This window comes from Lichtheimia ornata (genome assembly GCF_029851405.1).
Source record: "Lichtheimia ornata isolate CBS 291.66 chromosome Unknown scaffold00004, whole genome shotgun sequence".
NCBI classification, from domain to species: domain Eukaryota; kingdom Fungi; phylum Mucoromycota; class Mucoromycetes; order Mucorales; family Lichtheimiaceae; genus Lichtheimia; species Lichtheimia ornata.
Window position 1 is genome coordinate 284,845 of NW_026695324.1, and position 19,274 is coordinate 304,118.

A 19,274-nucleotide genomic window follows, 5' to 3' on the forward strand; every position below is an offset into this window, starting at 1 on the left:
GAAAGAGGGCTACATAAATAACAAATCGGGTCAACTTTACGATTTTTTTGATCCGCCGTAACCCAGTCAAGACTTCCGCCAAGGCTTGAGTGGCACAAGATTGATTCATGCGCTACTTGCGAATCGCAAATCAACTCCTTTGGCCGAGGATTTTGATAACAAGCATATAGCAGTCGTAGAATTATGGCCTTGTATAAAGAATCCTATATACGTGCATTATCTTATGAGGTATACCCGCCAAGTATCAATTCAATTGATGGATGAAATGCGTCGAGTGGGAGATTGCTGCGATCTATCACCTTCGGGCAAATTATTGCCGAAGGCCCGGACTGAGACATTCAAGATTTTAGCTCTTGACGTTAAAGTGGCTTTTGCTATCTTTGTCTAACACACATAGATGATAGGGGTTGCATATCGCAAAAGGATTTTGGTGCGATATAGGTAGTAAACATGATCGTTGTTGATCTGTGTTCAACATAGATGGAGACGCTGGATATGGGTTTTAACATCGAGGCCGATGACGCGGGGATAGGATGATGGGACAAAAATTATACAAATGCGGATTGTTACACCATTTTGTTTACACGCTCGACAATGCATAAATCCTTAGATTGGCTAAAGAGATGACTAGTTTTCCTCTCATGGATGTGTTGCCATAACATAACAACCAAGGTATAGCCACTAAAAACGTGCATACAAATGGAAGGGTGTATCGGCTGCAATAAAGGTGATCAAAGTTGATGGATTGGAGTGGCGTCAGGAACAGCTTCTCTGACGTGCTTGGTGTATTGCTTTTTGCACGATTTCTTATTACACATATAAATGCTATATCGAGCTTAGTGCACTCTTGAGTTTTTCCAATCCATGCTTGTACAGAACGTTGTAGGTGTACAAGTGCTGATCATACATTGAGAAATGGATGTATAAAACACGTAGGGTGAGGAGAAGATAGAAGAGAAGTTTGGATGCTGGTATGAATGCGTCATTATGATACATGCCGTACTACAATTGAACGATTCAGCACACTTGCTCCAGTCCAAATCATAAAAATGTAGGTGAATTGACACAAGTGAAATGCGCATCAAGAGCTGGACAAAAAGATGATTGGAGGACGTTGTTTTTATAACGGCTATCGGTGGATGATGAGCTTGCCAGGTCTTGGAATGAAGAACAAGTGCATCATGATGCTGCTTTTCGTAAGTAAAGGGAAAGACGATTGATCCCAGTAGCGTTATGATTAATGTGATCCACTCCACCACCTCCCTCACCACTACTTCTACCGGTCTTCCTTTTTCGGGCATCTTCCAACATAGGTGCGTTGCACAAGCGCTCACGCATGGATTTCACCAAATACATATCACTCTTTCGTACGATAAAGAGATTGTTTGTCATAAAAAAGGCTGGTAGATGCACATGTGATAGTAAGATGAATAGCTATAAAGCATCATAGGGAATGGGATATAGAAACGTTTATTGAATGCAATATTGGTGATCCAAAAGCCAACTCCCAGTGCCTTTTTTTGGATGAAGCAAATCCATGGCTACATTGTACCCAGTTCCTTCCATCCCCCATATCCATATCCATATCCATATCCATATCCATATCCATATCCATATCCATATCCATATCCATAGGCATAGGCATAGGCATCCGTGTGTATTGAAACAAGTTACACAAGCGCAACAAAGCTGCTTCTATACAATGGCTATCTGCTGTCCACGTAAAGGAAGGCTGTAAGCCAAGTTGCTGCAAGTAAAGAACGCTGCTAGAGACAATGAAGTAAAGACGTAGCTGATAGCAACTGCTGGAATGAATGCTGTTACACTTGGTCATGGTAGAGGAGTGTGCAAGAGCGTGTGTTGAAGTAGAATGGGATGGCTGTGTCCACGCCATGGACTTGCCATTCAGTCAATGACTTTCGGATCAAGAGAGTTGTAGGATAACATGGGTTGAAGCAGGACAATCGTTTGCAGGTGGTAATTGTACTTGGATGGGGCAATAGTTGAGAATGGGAGGAAGAGACAAGAAGTTGTGAGAGTGGAAGGAGTGGAAATCAAATGCAGGTTGAATCGACATTTCTTTGTTTGAGCGTTTTTCAGTCAAATCCCATCGGATCAAGAAAGTTGAAGGATGGACATGATGGGCTGGAACAGGACAATCGTTCACATGCATTGGATTGGGCAACAATGGAGAATGGGTTGAATGGGTTATCAAGTAGCAGTTTACATATTACTTTCCAAAGTGATTTTGTACTTTTGGATGATGTTTCTGTGCTTGAGCGTAACTCGGTCAAAACCTCTCGGATCAAGGAAGTTCAAAGATGGGAATGATGGACAATCGGTGAAAGGCCAATCCTATTGGCGAAGGGTGCATGACTGATCCTCCACTCTATTATAGCAAGGTCCGCCTATTATGATAGCCGTGTGGAATAGTTCGTCTTATGTAAGGTTGTGTAAGATAGCGTTACCTGAAGATTGTCATAGGCACATATGGTATGTTGTTCATGTGCTCGCTCCACATTGTATCACATCTCATTCTTCCTTGAACATAATGAATTAAGCTTACAATGAGCCATGCTTCTGTAACAATCATCAAACACACGTTTGGCATCATCACTTTCGAATACACTGTAACATCTTTTGCAATCCAAACGTTCAAGAATTGCCACTGTTTTTGCCTGTCAGCATGTGAACCAGGACGCTTTAGCGAATGTAGCAATGTTATGACGAAGGAACAAAAGCATCACAATAGGATGATCCAATCCCGCTTTCCGACATTCAAACTTCTATTTCCCCTTCCAATCCAGAAACCAATCAAGTGATCCACACCTCGTACATACCATGAGCTGATAATATGACAAGCTTCTAAATGTTATGTTGAATACAGTTTTCATGCAATGATAAAGTCGAAGAATAGCACATCACGGTAATGAAGATGTTTATGAAAGAAGTACGATAAAGGGGCAGCATTGCAAATTGGATAATGTACGGGTGAATCTCATAAAACAACAGGGATAATTGTGTCATCGTATCCTTAGTTGCTGCCGTCATAAAAGTCTTCATCCATGATGGAAAATAGTTGCTGCGTGAGTTGACTTGAATATTCCAATGTCATATCCATAGCGGTAAACCATCCTTCGTCAAAGCCATGACCCTCTCGTTAATACCATCATAATCCATCATCATCCTCAGCCGCATCCACATGATATGTTTTCATCGTTCTTGCTCACTACGCGAAAGTAACCAAAGCAACATCCCTAGATAGCTCGTCACTGCACTTGATTGCATCCCTCCATTGCAAATCCAATAAGTTCATTGAAAATAGCCATGCGATCACAGCTGAATGCTTCGTTTTCCATCCGGCTGTTGGTCAATCTCGTTTTTGATCATTCCCTATCGCAGCCCAACCAGCTGAAGATTGCTTGCATTGTGGTGTACTTGATATCTGATATGGCATCATCCACACTGAACATGACGTCGTACACTTCATTGAATGATAATCACTGTTAATCACCACCTCTTATTCAATATCCCCATCCATTCTCTTTCATATACCTTGGTAAGTGGGTGGAACGCAATACAAAGTATCTTGTAGTAGTGTGCTGGTGGGCAAGGACGCGTGCAATGGTGCATGAAAAGGTGATGATGACGGCGAAAATAGTATTCCATATACTGCCAGAGGTACCCACATCCAACAACATGTTCAATCTACCATAAACGCATTGTAAGATGACTAGCACAGCATTTGCTTTTCTTGTCAACATACCCAAAGAAGTAGCTTAAAGATGCGTCGAATCCTCTCCTTGTGTGACAGCCATAGAACGAATACACACGACTCCCCTTTGGATCTTGTATAAACGAGAGAACAGAAACTACAAGTACACTTTTAGTATCACAACATCCAACTTGAATAATAAAGTAATGCAGCGATTAACGTACGCGTTGTGTTGGAATGGAAGTTCAAGTCAAAGGTAGATCGCGCGTGTGCTTGTTGCAACTGGAAAGTGTCGCCATCAACCACGGATCGTGTGGCCTGCTCACCCAAAGAAGCTGTGCATTGAAGGCAACAATGACAGCAGTTAGTGCTTTGTACTTTGTCAATGGAGGTAGCCTTACCATACTTTTTGTGAAGCGGGAAAAGATGGATTCTTTGTTGTGCCTCTCATTGTTCTCAATTCATGCAATCTACATCACCCCGCCTGCTGTGAACGTGTACCTCCACATTACCATACACTTGGATTAATAAGAATAGCCATTACTAGGTATTTCATTGATGCATAGTCCTCATAATTGTGCTATTCATGATTTCACTTTGGCCGGGTCGATGGATCTTTATGCAGCTCATCCCCTACTCCCAGCATGATTTGCACAATAAACCATTACTTTCATACATCTCTATTATTGGATGCTTACATACCTTCATAAAGGAATCATCATCCCATTTATGCAACAACCTGTTAAGGACGTGTGTGTGTGTATGTAATTATCACATGCAATTTCACCTCTCCACCTTGCTTATAGTGCTGTGGTCATAGTACGTGTGTTCAGCAGCCGTAACATGGTGGTGAAGGTTGTGCGGGATATGAAACAAGAGCCGGTACTCCGGCACCTTTGGGTGATGAAATCATGGAATTCCACGTGATGAAGGCAGCTGTTTGCCTTAAATCTGAAGCGATTGACCCACGTTCACATTTTTCACCAGAGAAAGTTGCATTTATATAATTGTAGCAATTTTTACGGTCAAAATGATATAAAAAACATTGGAATCGGGTGTAGCTTCATGTACAACGGTGGGGAAAAGTGTGAAAATGAAGAGACCCACAAGTTGACAAAAGGGGTCCCTAAAACCATTATATAAGTAGATCGAATCCTATAGTAAATGAGACCTTGGTAATCCGCCGAGTGTTTAGGGCCTCGGCGGGCTTAAAAATCCAATCAAAAAAGCGAAAGCAGCTTCGGGCCCTAACCTGAAGCTCCCTCTAGTATGCGGCCCCGGTCCAACCCGCAGAGGTGGGGATGGTGAGACAAACCTTCGCGTTGGTCATCCCTGTGAGTACATGACGGAAGTCATCGAAACCAATTGTCTCTTCCTTTTTTGGCTTTTTTTCTTTTGATCATGTTACCATAATCGCGGGTTCGATTCCCACTCCCTACACATATTCCACACACTCTTTCTTTACTTTTGCACCACTTTCGTTACTTCTTTGATTCCCACACCCATTTCTTTTTCTCTTCTTAACATGCACAATCCTCCCAACGCTTACTTCAAATGAATTATTTATCAACAACACCTATCATTGTATTATAACTAGTAAAGTACTTCCAGAGAATAAAAATCCAGAAACAACAGAGTGTATTTGAAGCACATTCTTCCATCTTAAGCTATACTACTGCTCTTCTTTTCTTTCAACAACTTATCATCCGGATCATTCATTGTATCGCATGTGTCACTGTTTTCACGCACGTCCTTAATAGGCCGGACCAACGCCAAAGTGTCGTCATTGCCTTTCCTCTTTCCACTTTCTCTTATCCAGCAAAAGTATCAGCAGCACACGAGGCTTACCATGTACAGGCGCTTGAGCCATGCACAAGTTCCGCTATTTTATTCTTCCCCTTTCTTTCGGCAACAGTCGCCATGACAACGGGGGTTGGGATCCGATCAGGGTTAAACGACCAATGCTACCTGGAGACTGTGGCATGGGCATATTAAAACGACAGGGTGGGTCAACTATAGAAGAACGTTGCAAAGAGACGTGATGCTCATATAGGTTACTGTATTTGCAGTGGATGGATTGGATGCAAGCCAACAAGGTTGACTATTTCACTGTATGATGCGTATGAACAAGAGGATCACCATTACAGCGATTATGACCACGACTATTTGAGATCATGATATAATACGATGCATTACTCTCAAGCTATTGAACGAGGAATAGAAGATTGGGCAACCTGGGTCCTGCTGGTAATGTATTCCCAAGGTGTCAAAGCACCGCCGCACTCGTTTCATTTTCTTTTCCACACACACACTCACACTCACAATCACGCTCGGCGATTTCTTTTCCGTCCACCCATTCACTTTTATCGATTGAGCAACACCTTCATGTGGCGACGCATTGCACCTACATTACAAACACAATGTCGCTCTTCACCTCGTCGCTATGCATCGCTGCAGCGAACTAGTACAGCTCCACCATTATGTTACACGAGCCATCAAATCATGCAGACACGCGCCATGGCATCACTCTCTGGTCGACCCCAAATACCCAAAGGATTTGAAAAGTTCTTTGATCGAGATCCCAAGAAACCAGAAAACAACAATGACAACAAGCGACCGGATGATAAAGATCAACTACCTGGAGGTGGTGGAGGCAACAAGATTCCATGGTTACCTATTGCATTGGGTACGACTCTTCTTTGGTGGATGACCATGCCTTCAGAAGCAGCACATGAAATGACTTGGCAGGAGTTCAAGACAAAGTTGTTAGGTATGTATGGATGGTATAAAATGGATGGGTGGAAGTTTGGTGGCTCATTGTACAATTATATATAGAAAAGGGATTGGTCGATCGCTTGGTTGTGGTGAATGGCACTGCTGTGCGTATTTATTTACGACCTGAAGCTGCACACACTGTTGGACCCCATCCAGGTGCATTGTATTTCAGCATTGGATCAGTGGATTCGTTTGAAAGGAAGATGGAAAAGGAGCAAGAGGCATTAGGCATCCCATCTGATGAATACATCCCTATCGCTTATCATCGTGAAGTACCATTATTCGATGCACTCTTGCAGCTTGCACCATCCTTGATTATCATTGGTTTTCTCGCATACATTGGAAGGAATGCAGCACGATCGGCAGGTTCTGGTGGTGGTCCAGGGGGCATCTTTGGTATGGGCAAGAGTCGTGCACGCAAGTTCAATCAAGAAACAGCTGTCAAGGTCACATTCAAGGATGTAGCAGGTGCTGATGAAGCGAAGCAAGAAGTGATGGAATTTGTCAAATTCTTAAAGAATCCATCCGTGTATGAACGTCTCGGTGCTACGATTCCCAAAGGTGCTATTCTCTCGGGTCCTCCAGGCACTGGCAAGACGCTTTTAGCAAAGGCTACTGCAGGCGAAGCTGGTGTGCCATTTTTCAGTGTATCAGGATCCGAATTCCTGGAAATGTTTGTGGGTGTGGGTCCATCACGTGTACGCGACTTGTTTGCCACAGCCAAGAAGAATGCCCCTTGTATGATATTTATTGACGAGATTGATGCCATTGGTAAAGCACGTGGACGTGGAGGACAATTTGGTGGAAACGATGAACGAGAAAGTACATTGAATCAGCTCTTGGTGGAAATGGATGGATTTGAGACACATGAACATGTGGTGGTACTTGCAGGCACCAATCGACCTGATGTATTGGATCCAGCACTTATGCGACCAGGAAGATTTGATCGCCATATCACCATTGATCCACCCGATTTACAAGGACGTATTCAGATTTTCAAAGTACACATGCGTGGGCTCAAGATCCATTCAGATGATATCGACAAATTACGGGAACGACTAGCAGCATTGACACCTGGGTTTTCGGGTGCAGACATATCAAACACATGCAATGAAGCAGCATTGGGTGCAGCACGTGATAGAAAGGATGCAGTGACGGATATCGATTTTGAACGAGCCATTGAACGAGTTATTGCAGGCATTGAGAAGAAATCACGTGTCATTTCACCAGAGGAAAAGAAGACCATTGCTTATCACGAAGCGGTAAGAAAGCTATACCAGTCATTATCCAATATCATGCTGACAACATGTTATTAGGGTCATGCTATTGCGGGTTGGATGTTGGAGTATGCCGATCCCCTTCTCAAAGTATCAATCATTCCACGTGGGTCATCAGCCCTTGGTTATGCACAATACGTGCCTGGCGATCAGTACTTGTATTCGACAAAGCAGTTGATGGATCGTATGTGTATGACACTTGGTGGCCGTGTATCAGAGGAGATCTTTTTCAATGATATTACGACTGGTGCACAAAATGATTTACTCAAAGTGACAAAGATGGCATATGCACAAGTGGGGACGTATGGTATGAATAGCAAAGTTGGCCCATTATCCTATGTCGATCCAAATGAGCAAGAACGACTCCAAAAGCCTTACTCTGAAGCCACCGGCGAGATCATTGATGATCAAGTTCGTCAGCTTGTGAGCGAAGCACATCGACGCACCACACAATTATTGAAGGAGAACAAGGATTCGATTGTCAAGGTGGCAGAGCTTTTGCTTTCCAAGGAAGTGATTACACGTGATGACATGGAGAGGTTACTTGGCAAGCGGCCTTATCCCGATAGGCTTCCTGTTATCCCACCTCAAGACGTTGAGCAGGCAAGTGGATTGGTTACATGTTTGATGTCATACATCAACCTAACACGTGATGATGATGTATTATTTAGGAAAAGGGTGATGAATTAAAACAAAGAAGCGACTTGGATAAAGAGGAGGGGAACAGCAACAATGATTCATCCGAAGATGATAATGAACCACGTACACCACCCTCTCACCTATAGCATAGTATGCAAGATACATTGAATTACATTTATTTCATTGTTGTGGGTAATTTGGCTTTTAATGGGAAACATGATGGATATGGAGTGGATGTTATACAAAGCTGAGCTGTGGTGATTGTTCTCGAATCATCAGCATTGCGTGAATTTGTGGCGCGTGCGTGTGTGTGTGATTGTGCCTTCCTTTCTCCTTCTCCACCATGAATAGTAATACCGAGGAGACCTTCAAAAAGGGTGTCGATTACCGCCTTGCTGGCAATGAGGCATTCAAAAAGGCTGACTATCCTGAAGGTGAGCACTGGAATGCAAGAACACGAAAAGTTAATCTATAACAACCCCTTTCCAGCACTGAAGAATTACCATCACGCCTTGCTTCATTTACGTACATTGGGTGGTACCAATCCTCCTGCCGAGCTCAAGAAGAATACCGATGAGGAATTAGTCAAGATTTACAACAACATGACTGGTACTATTGATATGCCACGCCCATACGACTTCCCGACGCATGTGTCTCAACTCGCATTTTTCTTTATTCAGCTGTTCTCGCAAAGCAGGATAAATGGGAACGTGTCCTTAAGAATGCTACCGAGGTATATAATGGATGGAGTGGATAGGGTATGCAGTATACTCATCGTATCCAATGTAGGCCAACAAGATTGATGAGAGCAATATCAAAGCCAAATTTCGTATGGGACAAGCATATGGTCGACTTGGCGACACTGAAAAAGCTATCGAGCTTTTGACTGAAGTGAAAAAAAAGAATCCTACAGGTATTGTATTCTTGTATTGGGAGGGAAAGGGGATACAGAGACTAATAAGGTGGTGGTATAGATGAATTGGTGAAGCAAGAGTTAGCGAAGATCAAACAAGAAGATAAGAAGGGTCAGGATCAAGTCAAGTCTACCTATTGGGGAATGTTTGATCGGAAGCCGTCAGGATCATCTTCCAAGCAGGCCAACGCTTAGGAGAGAGCAGCAGCCATAACAAAGAGCACAAACAGGACAACGAAGCCTGTCATGGTATATCCAGCCCATCCATGTCCCACCACCAGCTTACGATGTAGAATCTGATGCATGTTTTTAAAATAAACACCAATTGCCACACAAATGCTGATAAGTCCAAGACTGATAAAGATGTACGCCACCACTTGAATTCGTAAAGGTTGTTGAGTATCACCTGCCCATGGTAGGGATTGAGCAGGTGCAAAGACTTGTGTCCTTAAATCCAATAATGTCATGAACCCTTGTAAAAGAATTAGTATCTTGGGTGGTCATCGTATATGCATAGCAACGTCCCAACTTACCAATGAGGCACATCACCATGCCCACTCGTACCCATGTTAGCAAATTGCGCTCATTGGCGAAATGGTCTCGGGGATCAGGGCCGTCAACCACTGTATGTACAGTAGCAAAATCAATAAACTTGAATTTCTTGCTGCAGTGTTGATTGTTGCAGGCTATAAAGCGTGCAGGTGCATTGCTTTCCATGGCAATGGGAATATAAATACAAGAGTGTTTACCCCGCACAGACAGGTTTGTCAAACACAAGCTTATAATCGGAATTGCAGCGCAGGACCAATGACAGGTGACACGCATGATCTTGCATCCGGGCATTACCCACATGACTCGTTGTGATGATGTTTTGTGTATCTCGAATGCTAGACATCATAGGTGATCCTTTCATTTCAAATAAATGGCAAGCCAATATCGTGCTTGCTATCAATAAGCAACATTTTACTATATAGTCAATGATCCAATACGTAACGACGTCATGTAGTACATCGGCTCACAAAGGTGTCATAGGATAACATGCATATGCATTGTACCCAATCTCATCATTATAGACGGCATGTTGTCATCTCATCTGTATTGACGAAGGAACAAAAAGATGAAAATAGAAACAAAAGAAGGAGGAGGAGGCAACTACAAATTAAACGCTTTGGGTGATGGTGGTATAGATGGTGGTAATAGATAGAAGAACATTAGTGAGGGTATTTTCAAAAGATAATGTGGAAGAAGGATAATAATAGAAGGAGTCGTAAAAGAGGAGAAAAAGTAATGCGGAAGTATTCGTGTATCAGGGAGAATCAAAGCATAATGATGTAGTAGTAGTAATGGTTGAAAACATGTCATCTTGCGCGTCGTCGTCGTCGTCCTATTGGGCAAGACCTTCAGACCATGCTCGAATAGCATCCAACATTTCCTTGATTTTGGGCTCGTTACCCCCAAACACATCTAATAATAAATCCAGCATGAGTAAAAAGCTATTCTTGTATTTGTGTGGGTGGTGTGACATACCTTTGATGCTATAGCGGCCATCCACTTGCACGCCTTCACGGCCCATAAACTTGAATGCAGCCACAATGTTATCAAGCATTTGCATATTGACGGAGCCATTGGTCATGGAAGGTGGTCGACGAACACTTTTTTTGCTGAGATTTTCCAAAAGATCAATCAAGATCTCGCCTGATCGCATTTCATCCAAGCTAGAGATTTTGCGTTTGATGTGTTGTTGGATCCATTCGATGTAGTCAGCCGTTGATCCCATGGCTTCTTGGGCACTGATGTAGCTTTCATCGGTGATTTCCTCTGATAGACCATGTGTTCGTGCATCTCCATACAACTCATCGTCGTCGTCGTCGTCATCATCATCTTCACAGTCGCCGTTAAAGTAAATAGGAGGACGTTGGTGATGATGGTGAGGAGGTGCCACAACAGGAGATAAATGACCACCACCACGCGTACTATCAAAGCCCGAATCCTGAAGCTCGTGTCCCGTTTCTATACTGCAATCCTTGATGGTAGTGGTAGTGGTGGTGGTGGTATTGTTGGCGTAATCGAAACTTGCAGAGTCCAGACTCTCAGGCGTAAGCAATTCACTTGGTTCATCATCCGCTGACATCATTCCATTGCTATAGCTTTCAGCATACTCCTCATCATCAATTGATTCTAGACTTGGTGTCTTGGGTCGACGATGCTCCTTTTTGTAAAGAATCATGGAGGGTGGGCGTGGTTTCATGCGACGAGCAATATCCAATGACACCGTTGGGATCGTGCTAGATGACATGACAGGGGCTTTATATCATTTGTGAGTATCCATGATACGTCGTAAAGGTCATTGATGATCACTCACTTGTATAATCTCGAGAAATAGTGGCCTTCATTAATGCCTTGATCCAAGCTTTCATGCCAAATTCGGAGTCGGTGTAAAAGAAAAAGGTACGTTCACGATCATGCTGAGCCTTGAAACACCATTTACCAGCATAAATGGTCTCATCACACACAATACGATATCCACGTAGATTGATAATTCCTTTCATGCGTACATCCTATATATATAACGGGTCAATCTAAAGTAAGGATAGCGTGTAAAAGATAACTTACGCTTGGGCTCTTGAAATAAAAGAGGTTGGGACCTTTGAGTACAAACCAACGTCGATTCCAAGTCTTGTATTTGTCTCCTTGTTTGCTGAGCCATCCTTCCATGTCAGGCTGAACGTCCACAGCTGATTGATGTGCAATGCTGTCCAATGACGTACGGCTTGCAACGGGTAAAATGGTTTGAGGCTTGGATGTAGGTGAGAATGAGCTGCGAGTGACCTCACGTCTATACATGCCCATGGTAAGGTTAGCAACTCCTTGTATTGACGTTTTAGGTAACTTACGATTTGACAGGTTTGATCCGCATTGCTGTATCGGCTGGGATATGCTTACGACCAATATTCATTTTGCTACCACCCATTTCATCCGATAGTGTTGCATGATGATGGTGATGGCGACGGCTGCTCAAGGAGCCTCCTGTTGTGGTCGAATAGCCTGAACGACTTTGGCGATCTTCAGAAGCCATGGTCATGGAATCGTATTCGTTACCAGGTGTTGCAGGTTGAGATGCGCTATAGATCGATCCATTGTCTCTTGAGGGTCGACCAAAATAAGAGTCGTCCTAATGGATATCTCGTTGGTGAGCAAAATATTATCATTGGATCAATCAAAATAGGACTTACATCAATGTTGCAATAGGCACGCAAAGCTGTGATTGCGCTATGGATTCTGAAACGCTTTCCAAAGGTGTTGACATCCAATTCCTTGAGAGAATTGAGCGTAAGCTCGATCAAAATATCACCCGTGATTTCTTGTGCTTCAATAGGAGAAAACAAGGGGAAATGGGAGAGACAATAGACAAGTTTGAGTACAATGGCCGGTTCTACCCAATCCCTTTGTCATCCCTTGATCCGAACAAATACCTTTAAAGTTTTCTGCAACATTGCTAAAACCCATTGCATGCATCCATACAGTAACTTGGTCCATATCCCATTCCTCGGGTGAACTATCTTTAAGCTCAGGTAACTCCAGCGCTGCTGAAAGTGCCTTTTGCGTATTCTTGAATGCAGCCGTAGGGGATCGAGACACAGCATGTTGCGTAGAACGGCGTACCATCATAGCTGGTGATATTGATGATTGAGTTGTATCCATGGATGAAGTTGTCATGGTGGAATTAACACGACTTGGTATGGGTCGACGAATGGAACGTGATGTTTGGATATCATGTGATGATGATGTTGATGCCGTTGCTGCATGTTGTTGTTGTTGCTGTTGCTGTTGTTCACGTAGTTGTCTTTCAGTGGATGACGTGGATGTGGATGGTGTTGGTAGTTGTGAGGAGAGCACATTGCTATGCGACGAGGGGGAAACTTGGATCTTGGAAATAGCTTCTTCAAGTGAATGGATTTTCTTTTCAAGTGCCGTGGTGGTCGGTGCGCCGTTTGGTTCAAACGAGGTGTAGTTCATTGGGAACAAGCCAACATCGCCACGTACATTACGACCCTAGAATGCAATGAGCATGCTGCGTGCATTGGAATGTAGGTGCTATGTATGCTTACCTGCCACCAACCGTCATTGTAACCTTCGTCCTTTTCAACCACGACAATCGGTTCACCTGCCGAAAAGCCGATTTCATCCTGGTTCTCGGCTTCAAAGCTGTGGATGGCGTAAACAGTCTCAAGGCCAGCCATGAAACTCAAACAAATTAAAGAAAAAGAAGTAAGATAGAAGGAGAGTAATAAAGAGAGAGAGAGATGAGAGATGAAAGAAAGAATAAAATGAAAAAGAGAAGCGGAATCTAGCTGTCAAGGGGATTTTCTTGATTTGCCCGGAGTACAAGAAACAAAAGAGGAGGGAAGCAAAAAGGAAGGAAGGGGCGAGTGCGTGCGTATGTCTCACCTAAAGTGAAAAAGATCGTGCGTAAAACCCAATTCTGTTGGTCACCTTCATTTTACTTTGTCATTGTCAACCCAATACACACATATATAAAAACACGTAGTACATCACCCAACATCATTGCCCCTTCATTAAACACTGATAAGGCCGTGTACCTATTTCATTCTCGACGACCTTCTTTTGTTATTTCTTCTTGACAAGGAGAGACGACGACGACAAAGAGGAGCATGATGGCGGATATTCATGTGTGTATTGTCTTGTCCTCTTTCTCTCTCCCGCCTATGTGTATATAAGCTCCTTGGATATAAGGTGGTGCATTATTGTTCAACACGTTCTCTTCCCGCAAGTGGAAACGAGTCGTCGAGGTTACTCCTATCATCCTCTTTCTTTATAACTAGTTTCCCCGGCCAATTCAATGGTATTTCATTATCCGTCGCTCTCATTTCCACTAGTCCAGGTACCTTATCATCATCATGGAGGGAAGTAATGTTAGCGACATCTTCCATTACCGCTGATAACTAAAGGTACGATCGGGATGTGTGTATGTACATGTACGACATCATGGATCGGCTGTCAAATGTACAATGCAATCATTGTCCTCTATGCATTATTATACATCATCCACGACCCTTACGAAAATGTGCGTGTGAACTTGCAGTAGCCCTAGTACTACTACGCAACACCCTGCATCACTCGATGAAAGCTCCCTGCTCTCTTTGGTAACCCACCGCTGCAATGTTCCGAAACCTACTGCAAATCATTACATGAAGCTCATCAATAGAGTAACACATTCAATCAATGACATGTCTATATTGGAATAGGTCTTCTTGAATACACGTGACGCTACACATACGATCATGTAAGGTTGTTATTGCCCGGATAATACATGGCAAGTAACTCATAAAGCGAGAGTTAAAGGAGATCTTGGGAAGAACTTGTTGGGTTGTTATTTTGGGAACATGGCTATTCTTTAGAATGTCTTCTGGATAGGCTGCAAAAAACCACCCCATAATCCAGTATCGACCCTTGTTGTGCTATGTTCTTATGATAAAAAAGAGACTCCTCGGGCTGTCTTTCTCATTGGATTGTAATGAGTACAATTACATGTACCTCTGAGATGAAGATTGGATTGGATGTTCATGTACATGCATGACCATGATGATATAATTTGGATGATCCTTGTCTCCCGATATTAATCTTTTCCACACCCACATAATAGGAGTATAATATGCAGGCACCGTGCGCTTCTGAGTAAATAGCAATGTAGCTTGTTGATCAGAAGAAGCACACGTGCATGTCATTGCCCTTCACACCTAAGAGTACACTGTATGAGATTCGCCAAGTCTCCTTGCAAAATAGCGCAACTTTGGATTGTGGGGCTATTGTAACATACCCCAGGGCTACAGGATTACGTGGCAAGGGCATCATCATGCACGTTGAAACTCAAGGAATAATAGGATGTTGTTCTTCTTGGACTTGGACTTTTGGCACATGGCCTACTATTCATCATGCATTGAATACCCACATCCTATCCCTATCTTGGATCATACTCATTGTGGGGCACAGCAGCATAGATGCGTGCTTGTTCATAGTCCCTTCCATGATGCTACTACTACTACATACAGCTTCAACGTCATGATGGAGGATCAACAACCCCATCATCCATGCAAACGGCTTATGATAAGAAAGAACATGGCTATGTTTATTCGATCAATGAATGATAAAACAGTGATGATATACAAAGGTTTGACTCGTGATGCATGCATCAAATGATGGACGTGCATGCTCCGCTAATTCAACTTGGGGAATCAGAACTAGCTTGTATCGTAAAGCACCGCTGGATTTTCGTGGTTTCTCTTCGTTGTTTCTCCCTCCATCTTGTGCACCAGATCCAACATTATGAGCGTCAAGTTGATCAGTTCCGATAACGAAGACTTCACCGTCGACAAAGCCGTTGCAGAACGTTCTGTTCTGATCAAGAACATGTTGGAAGGTAAATGTCACGGGACAACTCGGAAGGAAATGCTTGGTGGTGGTGTGTGTGTGTGCTCTTGGCAAGACTCTAATCGTAGCCCATTGACTAGATGTGGGTGACAGTGATGCTCCTATTCCTCTTCCCAACGTCAATGCAAAGATCCTTCGCAAGGTGAGTGACCATACTTCCTTTGGACGCGTGAAAGTATCATTTAACTGACGTGTTTCGTATAACCAACCAGGTCATTGAATGGTGCGACCATCACCGCAACGATCCTATGGTATCTCAACAGGATGAGCAAGATCGCCGTAACACCGATATCGATGAATGGGATCAAAAGTATATGGAGGTCGATCAAGAGACTTTGTTTGATGTTATCCTTGCTGCCAATTATCTTGATATCAAGCCATTGTTGGATGTCGGTTGTAAGACTGTGGCCAACATGATCAAGGGCAAGAGTGCTGAAGAGATCCGTCGCACCTTCAACATCACCAATGACTTCACTCCCGAAGAAGAAGCCCAGATCCGCAAGGAAAATGTAAGTTTGTGGGATGGGTGTAATGCGTGTGTATATATGTGTCTCTTAACGATGGCATTACTTATTCCTAGGAATGGGCCGAGGATCGATAAATACACACCTTTTTTTTTCTCTTTTCCCCAATCCTTGATTGTAGCAAATCCTATGCTGGCTTTACTCACATTCATATCCACAAGCATCCACACACAAAATCATTGCTCTCTCCCCCCCTCTCTCTTTCTCTTCCTCTTGAACAAGGCATTCTACCTTACTGCACATAAAACAGGAATATAGTTGCTATGGATAAGGATGGTTGGTTGTCATGGATACGATTTCGTGGGTTGACTGCGGGTTTTATTGCATGCATCAATGTGTTTTTTACGTTTCACTCTAAGCATGCACGCAATTCTTTGTTGTACAACAGTTATCATGATTTCCTAAATGATGTGCAGGGATGAATACATATGATGGGCGTGTAATGTCGATCTTCGGATGCTATGTGACGCAAAGTATATGCAGTCGAGCGAAAAAGGGGGGATTGGATGAATGGGATATGTGCAGCGAGAACTTTTTTTATTTGGAAGGTGATGCTGCGTTATATTACGGTATGAGCCAAATGGCGCAGGGTCCAGCCCATTGTTTCCCTCATTCTCCTACCAAGGAGGAAGCAAGACACGTTGTATAAACGCGGTTATTGTGCCACATGGTCACCATTAACAAGCACTAATACATACTTACCGTTGTTGTCTCATTCTTCTTCAAGTGGTTCATTGTCTTTTATATAATGAATGACGCTTGATGGTATCAAGATTATCATGTGAAGCGTCATTGTGTGAATGGGGATGACTACCACTACCACTACTACAGCAATCAATGCTCGTATCAATGAGACACTTTTTCATGATGAAAAGTGAGTAGCCATGGCAATGGTGATGTTACACAAAGAGAGATTACACTGCAAGTTGGTGCTAAAAAACAAATCCCCCCACGGATAGAGTAGCTCCCCCTTCTTGAACCGATTCCTTTCCCTTCTTCCGTCGTTGTGTGTGTGTGTGTGTGCTTTTAGCCTCTCTCTTTCTCCTTACTTGCTCCTTATTCCCCACTCAAATCCTCAATTTGCTTCTTTTATTATACGCACACATACAAAAATATACTCTCACTCTCTTTCTCCTTCTCTCTCTCTCATTTACTTTTGGCTTTCTTGAATGGCACTCAAGGTACCTCTCTCATCACTACTTTTAGACACAGTTATTGACCCCCATTCCATAGCTTGAATTAGAGCAATGGCAGCATGCTTGCGAGGCATTCGACAATCGAGACTACTATGGTGCTCTACAAGCCTTCTACGTAACTATCTCCCCACGCGTTGATACATGATCTTGTTACTGCAATACTAACAACCGATGGATAGAATATGGCGGATAACGCAAAAATGTACTTTAACATTGGTCTCATCTTTGCTACAATTGAGGAACATGAACGCGCGGTAAGTGAAGGATTGGGCATCCGAGAATGTGATTGTCGAACGGATTCGGATATGCGTTGTGGCACCTGTAATATAAAGACCCGCGTACGCTAATATGCTTTTAGATCGCTGCTTATCGCAAATCCATTGAGATGGATCCCTACTTTGCCGTGGCCTACTTTCAAATGGGTGTTTCATACTTTGTGGTGAATGATATGGAAGCTGCAAGGCAGGCCTTTGACTATGCTTACCAGGTACTTTACATTATTTCTTTTACTACTGATGCAGCTGGATTAATCATCATGTACATATATAATCAATAGAAATTGCGTGGCAATCCAATTATAAACTATCAGCAGTTGGGGCTGGCCTTTCGACTGTATTCATGTGAGGTGCTATTCGACCGCGGCATTTGTCAGTTATATCTAGGCAAGATTGATGCTGGTTTGACCGATCTTTATCATGCACAAAAGTCGAAAATGACAGAGGAACACGAGGTGATTGATCAAGCGGTGCGTGATCGTGGCAAAGGTTACTCTGTGTATTCGATTCCACCAGGCGTTCTTTATCGCCCACCAGAAAATCGATTAAGACAAATGCAAGGTGTCGACATGTTCGCCAATGTTCAAAAGATCCAAGCTCCTACGGCAGCTAAATTCAGTCGACAAAATTCGGTTTTACGTCCACGACGTACAGCTCCAGCAGCAGCAGCAGCAGCTCCATCACCCGTACCAGCAGCACCCTCGCCTATTCCCCCTCCACCTTCCGTATCACCCATGCCAACAGCAACCACCTCTTCTTTTACACCTCAATCATCACCAAGACCTCGTAAAGATTCCACTGCTTATAGTATCAATACTATGGACGACTTTTCATCATCGACATCCTCATTCAGCTCATCACGATATCGATACGATGGTCGTCGTATTGATAGCGGCTTTGATGAAGATAGGTATTCTTCAGCATCTTCTTCAACAGGACGCAACTCGACACGTAGCCACAAGACGCTTGGACGCTATTCACCACCACCCGTACCACCCATTCCACGAAGCCAACAATACGATACCGATTTCGATCCAATCACTAGCTACGGTCGCCATGACTCCTCACCACAACCACCGCCTATGCCGCAACATGAATTGGATGACATGTACAATTCCATGAAACACATGACCGTATCTCCACAACCCTCCACATCCACATCATCTTCCGTGGCAGGCAACAAGATCAAAATCAAGGTGCATTATTCAGATACTCGAGTGCTGTTGATGCCAACTCATATCACATTTGACGAGCTGTTGGCACGCATTCGTTCCAAATTCAATGCGCCACCCACTTTGCGTCTTCAATACAAGGACGAAGATGATGAAATGGTTATCATGATTGACGATGATGATCTAAGCATGGCAAGGCAGATTTGTAAAATGAGGAATGGCGACAGTGGGGTGGAAAGAATGGAAATCTGGTGTACCACGTAAAAAAAAGACATCCTTCACAACACACACTCTCTCTGCTCTCTCTTCCCTCATCCTTGTATCGCTCTCATTCGTTC

General features: G+C 43.3%; 6 protein-coding genes across 6 annotated transcripts; 4 read left to right on the forward strand and 2 right to left on the reverse strand.

Annotated features, from left to right (window-relative positions):
- Positions 1 to 6,100: 6,100 nt before the first annotated feature.
- Positions 6,101 to 8,552, forward strand: O0I10_001515 (uncharacterized protein; the record flags this gene model as incomplete). The annotated part of the gene is made up of 4 exons (XM_058481610.1): positions 6,101 to 6,485; positions 6,551 to 7,752; positions 7,807 to 8,370; positions 8,439 to 8,552. 4 exons carry the CDS (start codon positions 6,101 to 6,103, stop codon positions 8,550 to 8,552), a joined length of 2,265 nt encoding a protein of 754 aa, XP_058347467.1.
- Positions 8,553 to 8,749: 197 nt separating this feature from the next.
- O0I10_001516 (uncharacterized protein) lies at positions 8,750 to 9,514 on the forward strand (the record flags this gene model as incomplete). The annotated part of the gene is made up of 5 exons (XM_058481611.1): positions 8,750 to 8,840; positions 8,896 to 9,015; positions 9,087 to 9,139; positions 9,196 to 9,319; positions 9,381 to 9,514. The coding sequence occupies 5 exons, from the start codon at positions 8,750 to 8,752 to the stop codon at positions 9,512 to 9,514; spliced, it is 522 nt and encodes a 173-aa protein (XP_058347468.1).
- An 87-nt stretch (positions 9,515 to 9,601) lies between these two features.
- Positions 9,602 to 10,036, reverse strand: O0I10_001517 (uncharacterized protein; the record flags this gene model as incomplete). The annotated part of the gene is made up of 3 exons (XM_058481612.1): positions 9,602 to 9,615; positions 9,675 to 9,791; positions 9,853 to 10,036. 3 exons carry the CDS (start codon positions 10,034 to 10,036, stop codon positions 9,602 to 9,604), a joined length of 315 nt encoding a protein of 104 aa, XP_058347469.1.
- A 667-nt stretch (positions 10,037 to 10,703) lies between these two features.
- On the reverse strand, positions 10,704 to 13,560 carry O0I10_001518 (uncharacterized protein; the record flags this gene model as incomplete). Its single annotated transcript, XM_058481613.1, has 8 exons — positions 10,704 to 10,783; positions 10,847 to 11,623; positions 11,682 to 11,877; positions 11,933 to 12,155; positions 12,214 to 12,491; positions 12,553 to 12,686; positions 12,793 to 13,372; positions 13,429 to 13,560. The coding sequence occupies 8 exons, from the start codon at positions 13,558 to 13,560 to the stop codon at positions 10,704 to 10,706; spliced, it is 2,400 nt and encodes a 799-aa protein (XP_058347470.1).
- Positions 13,561 to 15,664: 2,104 nt separating this feature from the next.
- O0I10_001519 (E3 ubiquitin ligase complex SCF subunit sconC) lies at positions 15,665 to 16,370 on the forward strand (the record flags this gene model as incomplete). Its single annotated transcript, XM_058481614.1, has 4 exons — positions 15,665 to 15,758; positions 15,850 to 15,911; positions 15,982 to 16,278; positions 16,350 to 16,370. 4 exons carry the CDS (start codon positions 15,665 to 15,667, stop codon positions 16,368 to 16,370), a joined length of 474 nt encoding a protein of 157 aa, XP_058347471.1.
- A 1,092-nt stretch (positions 16,371 to 17,462) lies between these two features.
- O0I10_001520 (uncharacterized protein) lies at positions 17,463 to 19,200 on the forward strand (the record flags this gene model as incomplete). Its single annotated transcript, XM_058481615.1, has 5 exons — positions 17,463 to 17,474; positions 17,527 to 17,604; positions 17,669 to 17,743; positions 17,848 to 17,976; positions 18,046 to 19,200. The coding sequence occupies 5 exons, from the start codon at positions 17,463 to 17,465 to the stop codon at positions 19,198 to 19,200; spliced, it is 1,449 nt and encodes a 482-aa protein (XP_058347472.1).
- Positions 19,201 to 19,274: the final 74 nt, after the last annotated feature.